This window comes from Toxorhynchites rutilus, chromosome 3 (genome assembly GCF_029784135.1).
Source record: "Toxorhynchites rutilus septentrionalis strain SRP chromosome 3, ASM2978413v1, whole genome shotgun sequence".
NCBI classification, from domain to species: domain Eukaryota; kingdom Metazoa; phylum Arthropoda; class Insecta; order Diptera; family Culicidae; genus Toxorhynchites; species Toxorhynchites rutilus.
In genome coordinates this window covers 106,129,287-106,148,027 of record NC_073746.1, presented here as the reverse complement: position 1 = coordinate 106,148,027, position 18,741 = coordinate 106,129,287, and the positions used below count along the sequence as shown (strand labels likewise).

The 18,741-nt window shown below is 40.4% G+C and overlaps 2 protein-coding genes across 3 annotated transcripts in view; one reads left to right on the top strand and one right to left on the bottom strand.

Moving 5' to 3' along the window:
- Positions 1-12,182: 12,182 nt before the first annotated feature.
- On the bottom strand, positions 12,183-14,108 carry LOC129779035 (actin-like protein 6B). Of its 2 annotated transcripts, XR_008743551.1 has the most exons (5): positions 13,773-14,108; positions 13,578-13,711; positions 13,299-13,520; positions 12,476-13,243; positions 12,183-12,408 (listed from the first exon to the last, which is right to left on the bottom strand). XR_008743551.1 is itself a non-coding variant. In XM_055786278.1 (4 exons), exons 1-4 carry the CDS (start codon positions 13,969-13,971, stop codon positions 12,530-12,532), a joined length of 1,269 nt encoding a protein of 422 aa, XP_055642253.1. In that variant the 5' UTR covers positions 13,972-14,108; the 3' UTR covers positions 12,456-12,529. The 2 variants fall into 2 exon arrangements, 1 of the variants encoding a protein (XP_055642253.1); XM_055786278.1 differs by lacking the exon at positions 12,183-12,408 and having other exon boundaries at positions 12,456-13,243.
- A 161-nt stretch (positions 14,109-14,269) lies between these two features.
- LOC129779029 (adenylate cyclase type 10-like) overlaps positions 14,270-18,741 on the top strand; it is a 111,602-nt gene continuing 107,130 nt past the window's right edge. Inside the window, exons 1-3 of the mRNA XM_055786266.1 lie at positions 14,270-14,300; positions 14,364-14,458; positions 14,519-14,762. Coding sequence (XP_055642241.1) covers positions 14,288-14,300; positions 14,364-14,458; positions 14,519-14,762 — 352 coding nt within the window. The 5' untranslated portion in view covers positions 14,270-14,287. The remainder of the gene's footprint in view (positions 14,301-14,363; positions 14,459-14,518; positions 14,763-18,741) is intronic.

Below are 18,741 nucleotides of genomic sequence, written 5' to 3'. Positions count from 1 at the left end.
CTATCAAATAGTGTAAAAAGTGTGTTGAAGCCGGAGAAAACCAGTTCCAAAACCATAATTGAGACACTGTGTCTTGGTAACCTGATGACCGTTGTATTCATTTCAATACATGTAGTCCATTTGTTTTTTTTAATTAATTCAGAAAAAAATAGGACGATAACTCACATCCAAAAATGCTCTCCTTTTCTCTACAACGAATGTTTTCGATCGTACAGATTTTTGTAAAAAAAAGTACAGATGAGTAAGATTTTTGACCCCTCTGGTACAGATTTAAATGAGGCAACATTGGTTACAGCTACGCCAGATCGTCTCCAACCATCAAGACAATGCCAAACCTAATGTCTCTTTGAAAACCCATCGGTTTTTTTTTGCTTCGCTGGGGGCTTCTACTCTTTGGACTTTTGGACAGCATAAAAACATCTTAACCAGTCATTCGACGAGAGCAAAACAAGTTCTGAGAGCTTGCTTTGATTTTTTCACTGTAGAACTCAATATTACAGCCGAAAGAAGGCTTCCTGTCAAACAGCTGTCAGTCGTCGGCTTAAGTACATACGCCCTTCTTACAGAGCTATTAGTTTAGTAATTCAATAGCCACAGCTCGTAATACTCTTGATCCATGTAAGAACAGTAGATCGAATAATCCAAAATTTTCCAATATTCATTTTTTCTTAATGGTTGCTTGCACGCTCATCACATAAGAGATATTCGGAGAAAAAAAAAACACAAACCAAAACAAAATATTGTTACTGGCAGCGTGTTATCACCGATGGTGCGTTTCATGGAATCACCCGCCAAGAAAACTCCCACATTGCCGTTTGTATAGAAAGAAAGAGCATAAAACAAACCATGAAAACGCATATGAACATCCAAACAAAACAAACCTAATACATACAAACAAGGAAGGAAGCACAGAAAGAGATTCTGTGACAAATCAAAATGTATGTTGGAAATTTCCTACTCACTGGTACCAAAAATCATGTTGGTATTAGTGGAAAAACTTATGTTTTTGCTCCATAGGGTAGTCCTCGAACTAAAAATGTTTGTATAATGCGCTGCGGCCACATTATATATTGGTCGTGTTTCGAACTGTATTCATAATTCATTCGAGATAATACACAACAGAAACAGTCTATTTGAAAACGATACACATTCTACTTTAATTGTTAACCAATGTGCGAATAGATATAAATAGCGATAGTTACCTGAACAAGTTCAAAATAAAGATATTGATTCTATTCCTGTCGGACACAACAATTCGATTTGTTCAAATTCCAAGCACTGATAACCTTTAACGTTCTGATCACCACGGCTCCCTGGTATCACAATTCTTATCAAAATTGGCGAACAAAAGGTCAACCTCAACAATTCGCTCTCGGGAACTAATTTTGGAACAGTTGATTAAATATCACTTGTCTCGCTCGGAACAAATTAACTCCGAAGGCTCGTCAGCCGCCGACCGTTCTTCTGCAACGTAGTGATGGGAAACGATTGAGCTGGAAACCGCCTGAAAATAGCACTTTTATAACCGTATGTGTCTCTATACCGCCTGCACACACGAGCTGACCGTCCAAAGTAGTAGTATACGTTCAGACGGTTCCTGTGGCTGGGGATTGCTCTTTCACATAATAAAACCGCACACAAACCGTTGACAGAGTGTAAACAAAACGACGGTCGCTGCGTAAAAAGGCAGGCTTCAATGTGTACCATCTGAATTCCCCGCGTGCAATTTGATTACAATGGAACCGGACCAGAAGAAACACAGACCCAACAAGCCGAGCGAGTCGAGGCATTTGTCGCGTCTTTGTTTTGCCCCATGAATTAGTGTTAATAAGTGGGACTGGATGGAAGTGTGTCCCTTTTCTGTTCATGAAATGCTGTAATGAAGAATTGTAAAGTACATGAATTCATGTTTAGTAGTTACCCTAGAAGCATGTGGAATACACCCAGCAATTAGTAATGCAGCTAAGACGATGTACTAGATGACTGCAATATCAACAAGGGCCAAAGCATGCAGTATTGCAAATATTTGAAATTGTTGTGCTATGTTTGTTATTTGTTTATTTATTCTTACAATTGTGTTTTTATTTTTTAATTCTTTTTTTACTAACATCGGATACTAATTTACTAACTATCAACGACTCCAAACTAACCAGATTTTTACTGTCTTCTAAAAATGTCTTTCGAAATGGACCTGAAAACTAAGCTACTCGGATCCATTCGCTCCTATCAAGGGGCGGGAGACAGAAGCACCTTTATTTATAAATTTTAAATTATGAATCATTTTTTTAGTAGCTCAGTCAATACTATAAAAAGAAACAATGTTCATCTAAATTCACGCTTTGCCAAATTCGTTTGTATACCCAGCAGTATCGTTGACCAGTTTGCTTTGAAATGTCCTTCGCATTCCATCGTATTTTGCACCTTCTTCAGTTCTCCTGAAGATGATCCAATCATCACGTTATTCTCGCCATACTATTCTATCCAGCCTGGTACTATGATTGATGCTAAGATCGTTAGGAAAATCTCAAGTAGAGCTGTCAAGGGAAAACAAGAGGGAAATGTCAGTGGGGAACCCGATATGTTGGCTCCTGTCAGTTCAATAGGAGTTCAATTTGGACGTCACCTACGTGATTCTATCGCATTCTTTCCATTATGGCAGGACATCAAATTCCGCTAAAACAGAAGGGTTTGTCGTGTTTGTGGAGGGAAGGCCGCAGACATTTCTTGGGGCATATGCCTCGTGGTCGGTACAGGTGGCAATGAAAATATCGATTTTCCAGCCACAGATGCAGATAGGTGGTTTTTTGGGAATCTTATATAGGTTCATGGTCTTAAGGATGTCTGCCATATTTTCCGTTCCCGCCGCCGTGTAAAACTCTTGTTCTGGAAGCTGCTTGAAGTCCGATTTAGCCCACTCCGCGTGCGAGAAGCTTGGGTTTTCGTGTTGTGCAAAACTTTTACTTCTTCTTTTACTTAAGTTCGGCAATACCCACAGTACATATATGCTAGGTCCATGATCCATGGTCCACATTGTTACATCCACGCGTAGTGCTTCGACGAAATGGTCGACACATGGCAGTTGAAGTCTTCCGTCGAATAGGCTTTGACATTCCCTTTTTTGCAAAACATGCACCTGAATTGCCCATTGCCGTCGCTGGCAAAGTTTTCCTCCATTCCGCATTTTCTGCGTAGTTTGTGTCTATCAAGCCCCAAGCAGTCCTTCGCCAGGTGGTTTCAGTTCAAACACCTGAAATATCTCTCGAGTGGCTTGGGATCAGAAGGAATGGTTCTGAAACGTGTATACTCTCAAGCTTCAGCAAACTTTTTCGCTGCATCCATCGGGCAATGGGCAATGCAGGTGCTCTTTTAATCCCGAGCAACATTTCGCCATTCTATGTGCACCAGGACTTCATCACATTCTCCTCCAGTTTCTTAAGTTCAGCGTCCACTCGTCTCTTTTCAAAGAGGTCTGCTTATGACACATAACCCTTAACTTCAACAATGAATGCATTGCCTCTTGTATTTCTCCATCTTCTCTTTTCCTTACTTCTCCTTTTCTTTCTTTTCTTTCCCTTTCTTGTTCCTCTTTTTTTTTTAATCTCTAACTTTTTCTATTTGTTTCTCTTTATGACCGTGCACCAATCCTGTTGTCGGTGCCGCTCGTCACTGTCTCCCAGGTCTTCACTTTGCCCAGGACTTTGCTATCGTCCTGACCGACATTACCATGTTGGTCGTCGTTGTCGATCTGGTGGTCCTTCAATTTCTGAGCAGCTCTTCTTCAGCTAGGAAATCCTTTTTCCAAACAGTTTCCTGGAATCTTAGGCGTCGCCTTCCCTCCGACTAAAACTGCAATGAGTCAACGGCTGCTGTTTAGACCGGGTTCTGTTCTTTCTAAAGGTCCATCAGAACACTCTACTCCTTCATAGCACATCTTATGAGGGACCTGACATTCTAGACCTGATTTCCTTGTACAAGTTGGGCTTGTCCTGCACAAAGGTAGTACTGTGACCTCCGTCATGATCATATTCAGGATGGTATCTCTAATAAGCCATCCTTTCTAGACTTTTTTTTTTTCGTTCGTTAAGGCTAGGCTTCGAGATATTACTCTACAGCGGGTTGACTGCGTCAAGGACTCAGGAGTAATGCGCGATTCTAAGCTTACGTTTCGTGATCATATCGCATATACTGCATCAAAAGCAACTAAACACTTGGATTTGTGTTTCGCTCAACTAAGCAATTCACGGACATTCATTGCATAAAAGCAATGTATTGCGCTTCGGTTCGCTCGATTATTGAGTATGCATCAATTATCCGGTCACCATACTACCAAAACAGTATTCAACGCATTGAGACTTCAAGACGCAAGTTTGTCAAGTTTGCCTTACGTCGATTACCTAATCGTAGTCGTACTCCCAATGATCTTCCAAGCTATGAGCTCCGCTGTAATCTCATCGGACTCGGTGTATTACTTGATCGCCGTAATATTTCTAAAGCCTGCTGAACTTCTGCAACTAGTGAATTCTAACATTCAGCGGCGGAGCCTACCAACTATCTGGTGAAGCAACGGAACGAGTCCTAGGAATGCTCTGGAAGCCAACTATGGACGAGCTCTGCTTCTCTACACGAATGAGCGACGGGGTACGAGCTCTAACCGAAAGGGGTAACGTGCCTACCAAACGACAGGTATTTCGCTGCGTGATGACGCTGTTTGATCCGCTCGGACTGCTTGCGCCGTCTCTCATATACGGCAAAGTCTTGATTCAGGATTTGCGGCGTGCCGGAACCGATTGGGATGAAGCTATTGGAGACCTCTCCTACGACCGTTGGAGAAAATGGGTGGAAATGATAGCGAACAAACCTACAAACGGGGCCAGCTGCACGTCTCCGTAGATGCAAATCCTACGACGTACTCATGTGCCGTTTACCTTCGTGTCGAGGATGAAAATGGAGTCATATACTGTTCACTGGTATCTGGGAAAGCTAAGGTTGCCCCTCTTAAGCCTATGTCTATTCCGAGACTTGAGCTTCGAGCTTGTGTTCTTAGAACCCGCATGCTAAAATTTGTGCAGAAAAACCACACGATAAGTGTGGGAAGACGGGTTCTGTGGACCGATTCCACTACAGCTTGGTACTGGATACGATCGGATCCTCGTAATTTCAAGCCATTCGTAGCTCACCGTGTGGGAGAAATACTGGAGAACACGAAAGCTACGGAATGGAAGAAGATACGGTCACGCTTCAACTCTGCTGATGAAGTAACAAAATGGGGATGTGGTCCATACTTTTCGGATGAGAGCCAGTGGTTCGACGGGCCTAAATTCTTACGGGAATCTGAGTGTGATTGGCCGTGTTCTACGTCACCTTCTGTGAACATCTCAGAAGAAATTCGACCATCTGTGCTGCATCGCGCTACAATCGAGGGTATCATCGATTTTGAAAGGTTTTCATCTTGGGATCAATTGTATCGTGTCGTTGCCTTCATTTTACGCTTTTCGCATAACGCCGTTAAGAAACATCCGAGAAGAAGTGGTCAACTGATGCAGAACGAACTTCGTGCAGCAGAAATTATCATCTTGAAACTCGTTCAATGGGAGTTGTATGCGGATGAGAGCAGTATACTTGAAAGAAATGAAGACAGGCCGATTAACGAAAGGAAGCCGCTGGACAAAAACAGTGGGATATACGAATTAGTTCCAATAATCGACGAGAATGGATTTGTACGCCAGTATAGGAGAAGCGGAGCCGCCAGTGATTTTTCCCAAAGATCACTGGGTAACTAGACTGATAGTCGAGAAGTTCCACCATAAATATCGACATGCTAACCCGGAAACTGTCGTGAATGAGATACGTCAAGTCTCTAGTATATCAAAACTTCGTTCTCTTGTCAAGAATCTTTCACGAGCTTGTATGATGTGTAAGCTACGCAAGGCTCTTCCGAATATCCCGCCTATAGCTCCATTACCACCAGCTCGTCTAGCCGTGCGCGTTCGCCCGTTCAGTTACGTGGAAGTGGACTACTTCGGGCCTCTGCTAGTGAAAGTCGGAAGAGCCAGCGTTAAAATTTGAGTCAATTCCCAATGAATGGATAAATTAATATTTGGAAAAATTCGAGGATGTTACGTTGGAGAATGATAAGAATGATTTCAATACCTTTCTGTTAAAAACGGTAGAGAGCATAAATTTATTCTCAACGAGTGAATTGCTCTGGGCTCCCTAGAAACGGGTTGCTTGTTTCTTTTCGCTCGGGTGCTGTCAGCTCGATCAAAGATGGTGTCGAAATAACAAGCACTCCGCGAGTGCGTTGTACGGTTCTTCGAAACTCGTGAAAGTCAAAGAAAAAAGTTTACAGCAGGCCACTTTCGGGACGAAAATGTGCCGGTGAGCACTGAGTTTATCGGATTTTGACATCCCGGTACGTCAAGCGGAAGTAGTGGCTATCCGACGAAGGTCATGACGAAAAAGAAGGAATCTCTGAAAAAGCTTGCGTAACGGCGGCCGAAAAATTCGCTGCTCCCATTTCTACATCCACAGAACCCTCAAGCAGGAGGGCATCGTCTGTCGGAAGAAGACTAGGTTCCCAGACTACACGGATGAGCAGATAGCGACCGTGAAATCTCAGTGTCGGTAGATGACGAAAAACTATGGCGTGACGTTGTTTGTGCTGGACGACGAGAATTATTTTCCGCTGTCAATGTCCCACATTCAGCGACAAGGCTTCCACACCCCCCGGAGTGAAGTACAAATACAAGCATAAATTTGAGAAGAAAGTTATGCTGTATATTGCAATCTCCGTGTCGGATCGATTCAATAGAAATTACAGATTTTTGACAGCTTTTACTTGACGTGCTTCAAAGCTACAAAATATAATTATTTTAATTCACGAAAAAAGGAGTGTATGTAAAGTAAAGTAAAGGAGAATAGAGTATATTCTGGGCTTACAATTCGGTAACTTTTTTATAATTTCAATCCCGTTATTCAATAAATTCACCGTGTGAAACTAAATTAAAGTGTAAACTTGTTATAATGCAATTTCTATGACATACTGTTGACTACCAGCACCAAGTCCTCCACTTGTATTGGTCGAACCTAGGTGAACCACTTGTTGTCTTCGTATAATTGGCAGGTACTCCACGATCCAGCGATTCCAGAACCTATCCAATTTTTGCTGGATTTACTCCCACATATCTCGCAAAGATAGTTGTTGTGGACTCGGTGCTGTATCCCGTTGATTGGCGCCACTCGAACTCCCCATGAAAAATGGCAGATGGCAGAGGTAGATAGGCCAGAGGCCTTGAGTTTGCAATGCTTTCCGCTTCCACGACCAACATTTGTAAACTCTCATCATCCAACTTCCCCTCATCATAAGCATCCATCATGGCTCTCTTGACGGACTGAACAAGCCGTTCCCATGCGCCTTCCTTGTGTGGTGTACCGGGCGGTGTAAAAGTCCACTTTGTCGATGAGTTTGTAAACGTTGCCGACAGTCCCTACTTTATTTGGTCTCCCAGCAAGCGTTCAGCTCCTCGGAAGTTCTTCCCATTATCGCTGATGAACTCCACTGCACAATGGTCCAGGAGATGTATTTAAGTGGAAATTAGCATTTAGAGCTCGACAGTTATTCTCTAGACAAAAACTGTCTTCGACAAAGTTGTTACATACAATAGAGCGCTCATTTTAATGTTATCAAAAATAGGATGACCAAAATTGTCAATGAAATAAAAAATTTAACTTTGTTATCTTTATAGATAGAGGTAAATATAGTTCAACAATATTGTAGTCCTAGTTATTTGACACATCTTTGTCGAACAAAGTTTTTTGACGTAGGATTACGTCTTTCGGGAACATATTGGGGTACAAATTGAAAATCAAAAATCGAGTACATCGTGAAAATTGTCCGATTTCAAACGTTTATTGTTCAGTCATTTCATGATGGATTGATGAAATTTTTTCGTCAATCGTTTTCGGCACTCCTTAACAATTTTTTATATTGAAGAAAATAATATATGTCATGAAACTAACTATTGAACAATTGAAAAATCTCAACCCCTATCCTAACGGAAATACCCACTTCTGATTGGTCGAAATTGATGACACATGCGGCGGGTCCCTAACAGAGACATCAAAACCAAGCTACCTGGGGGAAATCGACATTGCAAACACATGAAAGTAAGGAGAACTTTCGTTCCTACCGAAATGTGTTCCCTAACAGAGACATCAAACCAAGCTGCCTAGGAGAAATCGACATTGCAAATACATGAAAGTAGGGGGAACTTTTGTTTCTACCGAAATGTATTCCCTAACAGAGATATCAAAACCAAGCTGCTTGGGGGAAATCGACATTGCAAATACATGGAAGTCGAGGGCATTTTTATATTGCAAGTAAGGTGAGTGATACGATTAATTCTAGCAAATAAAATTCAAATTTGGGACTATAATATGTGAAATTTCATATCAATGACCGATCGTGTGCTGTGAAAAATTTAGCACAAGTGTGAATATAAAATTGTATGGAGTAGCAGTTGTGTTAAAAATGACTTGATATATGAAACGATTTATTTCAATTTTCATAAATAAGCACACCAAGGTGTGTTCCCGCTCGAGAACGAGTCGTTTGGTTTAAACTGTCTGTTATGTTGTGTTCATTTTCATCCAAGGAAAGTTTATACGACGAGAAAAATTGTAAAAGTTAAGAAATATTAGAAAAAGTGATTGCTCCTCATATAGTATTAGGTGTTGTTAGTCCAATTAAAATTCGCGTTGGGTTGAATAAACACTCAAAAAGTAAAAATTATAAAAGAAAATTATCTTTTCCATTTCAAATATGTTTTCTCTGTTTTTACTGATGAAAAAATTGATAATTGTATGCGGCATTAGTAATTATCTTACATTTCATTGGTGAGTTTTTTTTTCTTTAATTCATCCATAACACAGGAGGCATGTCGTCTAGGATCACAGAGGGCGGTTTTCATCATATCTTGTTCCACTTCGGTATCTTTTATCTGATACGCACCATCCAACGACTGTTTACCATCCTTCTGTCATCATCACTCGGTAAACACTGGTGAAGTGAACAAACAATACCCAACAACCAAACAAAACGGGCCTTTTCAGGGCCACCGAATCATTTTCAAAGAGTATAACGATGTAATTCTTTAAACATATCCAAAATCAACAAATAGCCTAACTGAATCCTACGTCAAGTATGCGGTCGTGTCTCCGACACAACCCTCCTGTGACTTTTTTTCTATCTGTTGAAACAACCGATATAGCGCCTTTTTTCTGAGTTACGTTAGGGTCACCATGAAAAAACTGTTTTGTTTGCTCTTACTTTTATATGTCAAATTCTACATACAAACGGTCTTCAGAAGACTTTTAGAACTTACTAATACAAACATTTTGCGATGCAGAACTTGTCAATACCTCAACTTCGCTCAAAGTTATTGATATTTTTTCCCCAAAAATACTGTTCTGCCATCTGCCATTTTTCATGGGGAGTTCGAGTGTCGCCAATCAACGGGATACAGCACCGAGTCCACAACAACTACCTTTGCGAGATATGTGGGAGTAAATCCAGCAAAAATTGGATAGGTTCTGGAACCGCTGGATCGTGGAGTACCAATTATACGAAGACAACAAGTGGTTCACCTAGGTTCGACCAATACAAGTGGAGGACTTGGTGCTGGTAGTCAACAGTATGTGATAGAAATTGCATTATAACAAGTTTACACTTTAATTTAGTTTCACACGGTGAATTTATTGAATAACGGGATTGAAATTATAAAAAAGTTACCGAATTGTAAGCCCAGAATATACTCTATTCTCCTTTACTTTACTTTACATATACTCCTTTTTTCGTGAATTAAAATAATTATATTTTGTAGCTTTGAAGCATGCCAAGTAAAAGCTGTCAAAAATCTGTAATTTCTTTTGAATCGATTCTGACACGGAGATTGCAATATACAGCATAACTTTCTTCTCAAACTTATGCTTGTATTTGTACTTCACTCCGGGGGGTGTGGAAGCCTTGTCGCTGAATGTGGGACATTGACAGCGGAAAATAATTCTCGTCGTCCAGCACAAACAACGTCACGCCATAGTTTTTCGTTATCCACCGACACTGAGATTTCACGGTCGCTATCTGCTCATCCGTGTAGTCTGGGAACCTAGTCTTCTTCCGACAGACGATGCCATCCTGCTTTAGGGTTCTGTGGATGTAGAAATGGAAGCAGCGAATTTTTCGGCCGCCGTCACGCGAGCTTTTTCAGAGATTCCTTCTTTTTCGTCATGACCTTCGTCGGATGGCCACTACTTCCGCTTGACGTACCGGGATGTCAAAATCCGATAAACTCAGTGCTCACCGGCACATTCTCGTCCCGAAAGTGGCCTACTGTAAACTTTTTTCCTTGACTTTCACGAGTTTCGAAGAACCGTACAACGCACTCGCGGAGTGCTTGTTGTTTCGACACCATCTTTGTTCGAGCTGACAGCACCCGAGCGAAAAGAAACAAGCAACCCGTTTCTAGGGAGCCCAGAGCAATTCACTCGGTGAGAATAAATTTATGCTCTTTAGTGTTTTTAACAGAATGGTATTGAAATCATTCTTATCATTCTCCAACGTAACATCCTCGAATTTTTCCAAATATTAATTTATCCATTCATTGGGAATTGACTCAAATGCAACTTCAAACAAATGATCACTCAACCAACTATAGTCCTACGTCAACCTTGCGTTCATACCACTGATATAGGGCCATATTCCAGAAACGAGAGGAGGCTTCATCACGAGGAAAAATATCAATGAAACCATAAGGTATATGGAACTTATTCCTTTTTGTTATGTTTTAACATTTTGGCACTGAGAAAAGAGTATCGATTTTTTTTTTATCCCATTTATTCATTAGCATTTTAGCTGTAACAGAGCCGGGTTTTAATCGTGTACATGTACATATGTTTATGTTTCTATAAACTGTAAATTACACAGTAGTTAGTGGTAGCCATTTAGGCGTTAAGTTTTCTGTTCCATCACATTATGGTAAATTACACAGTAGTAGCCATTTCGGCGTAAGGGTATTCTTTCTGTTCTTCCATTGTTCAGCAGACCGGACAGCGGAGACAGTTGATAGTGATCATTGTTGGGTTATTTATAGAACAGCAGCCCGATATTTCTTGCAGTTTAGAGACGAATGAATTCTCAGAGTTTAAAGTCTCTCTAATTCAATACCTTCCTTCCTTCCTTCTTGCAGAGCAGAGCAGTTGTATGGATGAATCGATCTATTTTCGACCGTGGATCGATCTCCATCGCTGATGATGTTTGCGTGGACGTAGTTATTCTATAACAACACAAAGATGGTCAATTGAGGGTCCTGAGTTTGAACTCACGACCAATCGCTTAGTAAGCGAACGCGTAACCAAGTGGCTACGAAGACCCTCAAGAGTATCGATTGATCAAGTTCAAATATGTTTGTTGTTTTTCTCAAAATAAAAACATGTCTTCTCATCTGACATCACTTATCATACCGAGAAAATGTGACTGAAGTCTCTCCAGTCTACCAAATAAAACATTTCAATGAAACTCGTGTACTGGAATAGGACATTTTGCTTCTCTCGAAAGTGACTGAAGCCGAGACGAGAAGAGACGAATTGTTCGTCTCGTTTTCTGGAATAGGGCTCATAAGCTTCTTCCTTTTATTCATTACGATAACGCACAAGTTAAGGCCTCAGCAGTTGTGGTCGTGAAATTGATGGAAATAGAGTTCCAACTCATTTCACATCCCCCTATTCTCCAGATTTGGCTCCATCGGACCAGTATTTGTTCCCCTATTTGAAATGGTTGGCGGGAAAGATTTTTTTCAAACGAGGAGGTTATCGCAGAAACGAATGGCTATTTTTCATACTTGGACAAATCCTGCTATACGGAAGGGATCAATTAGAGCACCGTTCGACGAAGTGTATAAAACCAAAAAAAGACTGTGTTGAAAAATAAATAAATGGTTTACCCTAAACAATAAGTTTTACTTTTACACGGACTTGTCAAACGACATGTTGAAAATGAGCTCCCGTCAAGACGGCAAAAAAGCATGAGTAGTGTCAGGTGAATCATTTGGATCGAAAGGCAAAACCAGAACTTTATTTCACGCTAAATGAGCAATGCGATCTTGATAACAATCTCAAACTGACACAAAATGTAATATTCCCCTATTTATAATACGCTGCTCCTCCGCGTGATAAAGTGTCTCATGGGCGAAATTCCCTTCGCTAATATAAATAAACATTCAAAGTTCACGAGTATTTTAACGCCATCATATACAAGTTCAATCCAGATCATCAGATGTTTTTGTATGCTAGTGTAAACTATTGCTTCAAGATTTATTGATAAGCATGGTGAAACCAGTAATGCCGATTCCCAGTCTGTCGGCAGTGATAAGAATGATAATAAACTTGATTACGGCTAGTGATTAAAATATTCATTATTTACCGCATGTTATTACAATTCAAGACTCTTCAAATATTCGATGGAATCCGCGTCAAATTAGGGACATTTCCTTTCCACCTGACTTTTGCCGGACTCCTCATACTCCTGGGAAGAAATCCACATCTGTTGGAAGGTACCGATGCTGGCCAGAATCGAGCCACCAATCCACGATCCGAAACGTCGCTCGACGGATCCGTTGGCGGAAATCATCTTCAGTCTAGTATTGGATGGTGCCCGATGCTGCAGATCTCGGTTCAAGCGCTCCGGGAATCCTGGTAGCAGTGTATTACCCCCGGTAACGACTACCGATCCGTACAAAGAAAGACGCACATCCGCATCACACATCCCGACACTGGTCGATGCCAACTGTCCTGCACCCAACATCGTGTGATCGAACAAGCTCTCAGCCAGTTTGAACCGTTCCGGACCGAAGTCCTGGTGGTATCCATTGGGGAACTCATAGTGGACTGCTGGAATTTGGGCTGCCGTTCGTTCGTCATATGGTGTCTCTAGCACCTGAACAACAGTCATCTGGAAGTCTTGCAGCAAACCTTTGAGCATGTACTGTTGCCACGATGGAGTTAACTTGTCTGGCAGTTGACGAGGAGTGAACCTCGCATTGTCGCGTTCCTTAATTACATCCTTGGCAGCGATGCCATAGACGGGCGTCAAATCAATGTTTTGCCCTTCCAAATACTGTCGGCATTGCAGCGAGAGGTAGTCACCGCCCAGCGGAGACTTCACCACGGCCTGGCTGAGGACATAACCCTCCTGTAAAGGAATTTTCAATCTCAAATTTCAAATGACAATGTTGTTCTTTGCTTACATGAACCGGAACGGCAGATGTATGTGTAGCACCGCTATCCACCACCAGAGCCGTCGCGCGTCCGTTCGCGAAAGCCGCCAGGACAGAGTTTTTGACGAGGAAGAAGGCCGGAACGCTATACTTTTCAAACATCAGCTCGGTTAGTTTTTCCCTATTATTCCGTACATTCCAGGCAGCTTCGGAAAAGAGCACCGGATGATACATCGATTCAGATTGGATGACCTAAAAATACGATCGAAACATAAAAATGTTTCTCAAAGCTATCCATCAACAGAATACATTAGCGTAAACGTAATCCAGCACTTTCTCGAACAAGTCCCAGTTGTCGATCATTCCGTCCTTCATATACGTCTGTATTTCCATATTTGGCCGCGGCACGCTAACAAACGTTGTATCAACATAATATTTATTCGCTGCAATATAAACACTAAACTAGTGAATTTCATTATATATGTAAATCAGAGCTTCTCTCACGGGTGACGTTATTATCCCCCTTAGTTTCCAAATCCGAGTTCAAGGCGGCATCGGCTGGGCCAACACCAACCACGGCCGGAATCTCCGCTTTTGGGGTGTCTTCCTGTGCGTAACCAACACGCAGCGAATGATGGCCCGGATCGAACACCAGCGCACCGATCTCATCCCCTCCGTACAGCATTCCACCAGCACTCATCATGAAACTATACACCGAACTGTTTTTTGGCACAATTTAGATTTGTTTTAACCACATAAAATCAAAGGATTATGCTGCCGGATGATAGAAACCGGCGTCACTTGCTCTTGACAGCGAAACGGAATCGGCTTCGATGAAAACAAACATGTTTGACAGTTGTTCGCAGGCAGGGCTGTCCAAAAGGCTCTGAGTCGTTTTCAATTCTTTCATGCGTTGAATACTTTCGTTAAATAAAAGCCTATTGGAGGAAGCAAAGCAATCGATGCACGAAATCTTCACAATTTTCACCAGTGAAGTTTGCTTGGCATCAAATTTCAAAATGATGGAAATATGTAAGAATATCCTCACCTAATAAACTATTATTCAAATCAATCCGCTTGTCTTATATTTTACAGTACCCTCGTCGGAAGCCGACAAGGGCTCCTCCCGGTTACAGCAGGCTATCGATAAAGAACTTTTCATTTCCCGTTGCAAAAATCGTCTAACAGGGGTATTTAAAAACTTCAAGATCAACTTTATATCTACAAGATAAGATTTTTATTTTTTCCAGAAAAAGAAACTGCAAAAATATCTTCCCGAGCGTTCGAGCTTTCTTTACCAGTTCCTCGGAAGGCACGGCGGAAGCCTCAACCTTAGAACTAACATCTACAAAGACTTCCTAGGCGAAACGGACCGGTCGGACGAGCTTAAAAACAAGGTGATTAGCTCGATGATTCCGGACGAAGTGTTATGCAGTGCAGAAGACTATTGTCCCCGGTGGTACATGACGGCGCTGATGTTTGCCGATGTTTCTGGTAAGTAATATTTAATGTTAAAACTTTTGTTTTACTGTTGAATCAAATAAATGTATGATTGGTGCAATAATGGAAAATTAGCATAAATCAATGTATGGACATTCTTTTATTAAAACGAACGATTACTATAACGATTGTTACAATGATTGCGGATAGCTGGTGCAGGTAAAGAGATCTAACAAATGTTGTTCCAATGTAGTTAATCTGTTGTTATCGCTACAGTCGCAGAACCAAAATGTAACCCAGAATCGATTTAACTTTTATTAGTGCAGATATGAAACCTTGGTGAAAGAAGCTACCAAATCCTTGGTTATGCAAACATTGATAGAATTAATATATTTTCTGTACATATTACCAACCGTATGTAAAATAAATGTCTGATGCATGTCCCTACGAACGATTAATGCACGGTATTGGTAATTTTGCGGATAACAACAATACATAAAAGTAAACAGTTTTCAATCATTCTCAAACATGTTTAGGGTATAGGTTAAAGCAACGTTGAAGCGATGGTTTATACTGACATTTGTTCACCATTTTTTTCGTGTAATATGTACATTATGTACATTGGTAGCATTTACCTAAAAAAAACCCACACACTAGATTGGACTTTTTCTGTTTGTAAAAAAACAGCGTGTTGCATATCTGTACATCTGGAACAGCTATATTTCCAATTATTCAAATTAAACGATGATATATCCAATTTATTTCCAATAGTTCCAATTATTTTCAATTATTCAAATTAAACGATGAAACAGTATACACTGGAATCGCTTTTTACGCAGGGATACGTGCGCGTAAATTCCAAAATCTGTGTAGGTTCCAAAATCCGCATAAATTCTAAAATCTACGTAAAAATAAACCGGGTAAATTTCAAAATCCGTGTAAAAATCTAACAAACAGCGAATTTTCGGTTTAAAATCCTTTTTTTTTTATATCTGTATTATAGTGACTTTCAACTCATTTAGCTGGTTCATCACTTTTTACTTCCATTTTTGGAAGAATGTCGGGAGTGAGAATTGAACTCGTGATCTTTAGCGTGAGAGGCGTGGATGTTACCACTACGCCAGATCGCCTCCCAAAATCTGTTTATTTCTCAGCTACTAATCACTTGTACAATACCTACCTATTCCGTGAAATGTCACATCAATTAGTACATTAGATCTGTTTACACTGGAGTCACTTTTTACTCGATTGATACGTGCCGCGTAAAAAAACCGCGTTAGTTTCAAAATCCGCGTAAAACTAAAACCGCGTAAGGGAAAACCGCATAAAAAGCGACTTCAGTGTATAAAAATCAACAATTTTTGAACTATCATCATTAAAACAATAACAAAGTGATACATAGTGATGTCCGATTTCGGAAATTAATCGTTCATTAACCAATCAAATATATTTCTGCCGTTTGCAAATCGATACGATAAATAACCATATTATTCATTAATAAAAAAAAAATAGGAGGGTTATGCCCAGCATATAATACAATTATGATTCGGAACTGTCAACGCGAACTGATCGGACGTGTTCTCTTTATCCGTGGCTGTTTCATTGTTTTTATTTTACGCGTAAAAAAACCGCGTTAGTTTCAAAATCCGCGTAAAACTAAAACCGCGTAAGGGAAAACCGCATAAAAAGCGACTTCAGTGTATAAAAATCAACAATTTTTGAACTATCATCATTAAAACAATAACAAAGTGATACATAGTGATGTCCGATTTCGGAAATTAATCGTTCATTAACCAATCAAATATATTTCTGCCGTTTGCAAATCGATACGATAAATAACCATATTATTCATTAATAAAAAAAAAATAGGAGGGTTATGCCCAGCATATAATACAATTATGATTCGGAACTGTCAACGCGAACTGATCGGACGTGTTCTCTTTATCCGTGGCTGTTTCATTGTTTTTATTTTTTATTTTTGAGATATTTACGGTAAGCTTGTGCTCTAATGGAACTCTTAAATATTCTTGAAAAAAATGGATAGGTTATATCTATGATATAACCGCAAGGTTGACGTGGGACAACCGTTGGCTCAGTAATCATTTGTTCGTATTGATTATTTGATTGAAAGAAAAAAATTTCGAATTCAATTGAACCCAACATATTGCTGTGTAAGTCACGAATGGCGAATTTTCACCCATCGAATTTCCTATAAAATTTCTAATTTCTACTGGATTGCCTTTCTTCGGAACGACCTGCAAAAAAGAACGGTTGAAAAATCGAGTGGCCCTCCTGGACCTGAAGGTTTTGACTGCAGAAAGCAATGAATATGCCCTGTGCTTACTGCACTTCGCGAAGGTAACCTAAAACGATTCTAACGAGGTCGTTCGTTCGTTCGTTTATCATTTTTTTTTCCCAAAATATATTTCTTATTAAGGCACATGTGGCGTTAGCCTGACGGGGCCGGGAGTCCAATATTTTGACAATTTTTGTCTTTTGTCTTTTAATACTTGAGTCTATCAACAGGCGCATACGCGAAGAGTGCTCTCTCGTTTGTTTCCAAAAATTTGGAGGCACACTCAACAGTTTGCAACCTGGGTGTAAGGAACTGTGGAAAATGAATAAAGCACCTAGAAATGATGGCAAATATGGTCCACCATTAAGAGATGCTGACGAACTCATCGCTGCTGTTTCCGGAAAGGTTGAATTGCTATCAGTTAGTTTTGCCAAAGCACAAAGCACAACTCACTTCTAAAAGACATTAAGGTCACTGTGGTGGTTGTTGAGTCGGTCGGTATGATTCACGATTCTCCTGTGAATCTCGTTCCTACCATGCTAATATTATCATGAACTTGAAGAACGAAAAAGTCCCCGGAGAAGATGGAATACGCAGTTATTTAAAAACCTGCCCAGGTAGGCGCTCGTGTGCACCCGTGGCCGAGTGGTTAGCGTCATAACTAACCTGCCGGGTGTTCGGGGGAATTTTTCGTCAAAGAAATTTCCTCCGACTTGCACTGTGATCACGCGTATTCTAGAGCTTGCCATTCAGAATGCATTCAAGGCGTGTTATTTGGCATAGAAATCTTAACTAAGTACTAATAAAAATGACGCAAGTAATACTACGTTGAGACGGCGAAGTTCCTCTAGGAACGTTAGTGCCATTGAAGAAGAAGAAGAAGAAGGTAGGCGCTCGTGTTTCATACACAAACAATAATGGCGGCGGAAGTGGCACATTTTGAGGTGCTAGTGCTTCCGCTGGGTGCTCGTGCCACTGATTTGAGAAGTAGTTTCTAAACAATGTTGTTTTGGTTTTCAACTGGCTTTTTCATCTTCATTTAGAGCCCCAAATTGAAGCGGGGCGAATACAAGGTATAGTGACAGAGTGAATTAAATAACCGATTAAAAACTAATGCAATAGTATCTGTCGCAGGTAACGATGTTCCTTGGTTCGACGAAACATTTCATCCTAGATACAAACTGACAGCGCAGTCTTCAAAAGTGTGCCAAAGACGAAAAGTCTGCACTCAGTGTAGTTCTTTCCATAAACTACAATGTCATAATCATAAAAGATTATTTGATTGCGATGAGTTTGTAAGAAATTTAATTATGCGCAATTTTATATATAACATGTTATTTATTTACCTCTTTCAGTAGTGAAAACTATAAAAATGTTGACAATGGTTGAATCAAAGAAGGAAATTCGAGAGCATAATAAAACACAAGCAGAAAAATGTACGATTCCTGCATGTGTGAACTACCTTGGAAAGCCCGGAAGTAAAATATACGTGATTTGTTTTTGAGTTTTAGGTTACATTAGCATCATTTTCTTAGTTCAAACACAAAATCCAGATGTCTCACCGATCGTTTACGTTTTGCGTTAGATCGCCAATATACATAGCACATTGTAAAATGATGATTTTCTAACCTTTTCAGCGTGGAAAGAATACATGAAACCGGGAAATTTGAAGATAAATTCTGATTTTTCTAGAAAATTTGAACGAATTTCATAGCAAAAAAAACTAAACATCCTCAT

What these genes read in the sequence shown, in the direction of transcription:
- LOC129779035 (XM_055786278.1), bottom strand. Translation starts at nt 13,971, where the DNA reads ATGATGAGTGCTGGTGGAATGCTGTACGGAGGGGATGAGATCGGTGCG. An exon ending in GGGGGATAATAACGTCACCC is followed by an intron (nt 13,712 to 13,772) that starts GTGAGAGAAGCT and finishes TTTATATTGCAG; the next exon opens with CGAATAAATATTATGTTGAT. An exon ending in TGGATTACGTTTACGCTAAT is followed by an intron (nt 13,521 to 13,577) that starts GTATTCTGTTGA and finishes TCGTATTTTTAG; the next exon opens with GTCATCCAATCTGAATCGAT.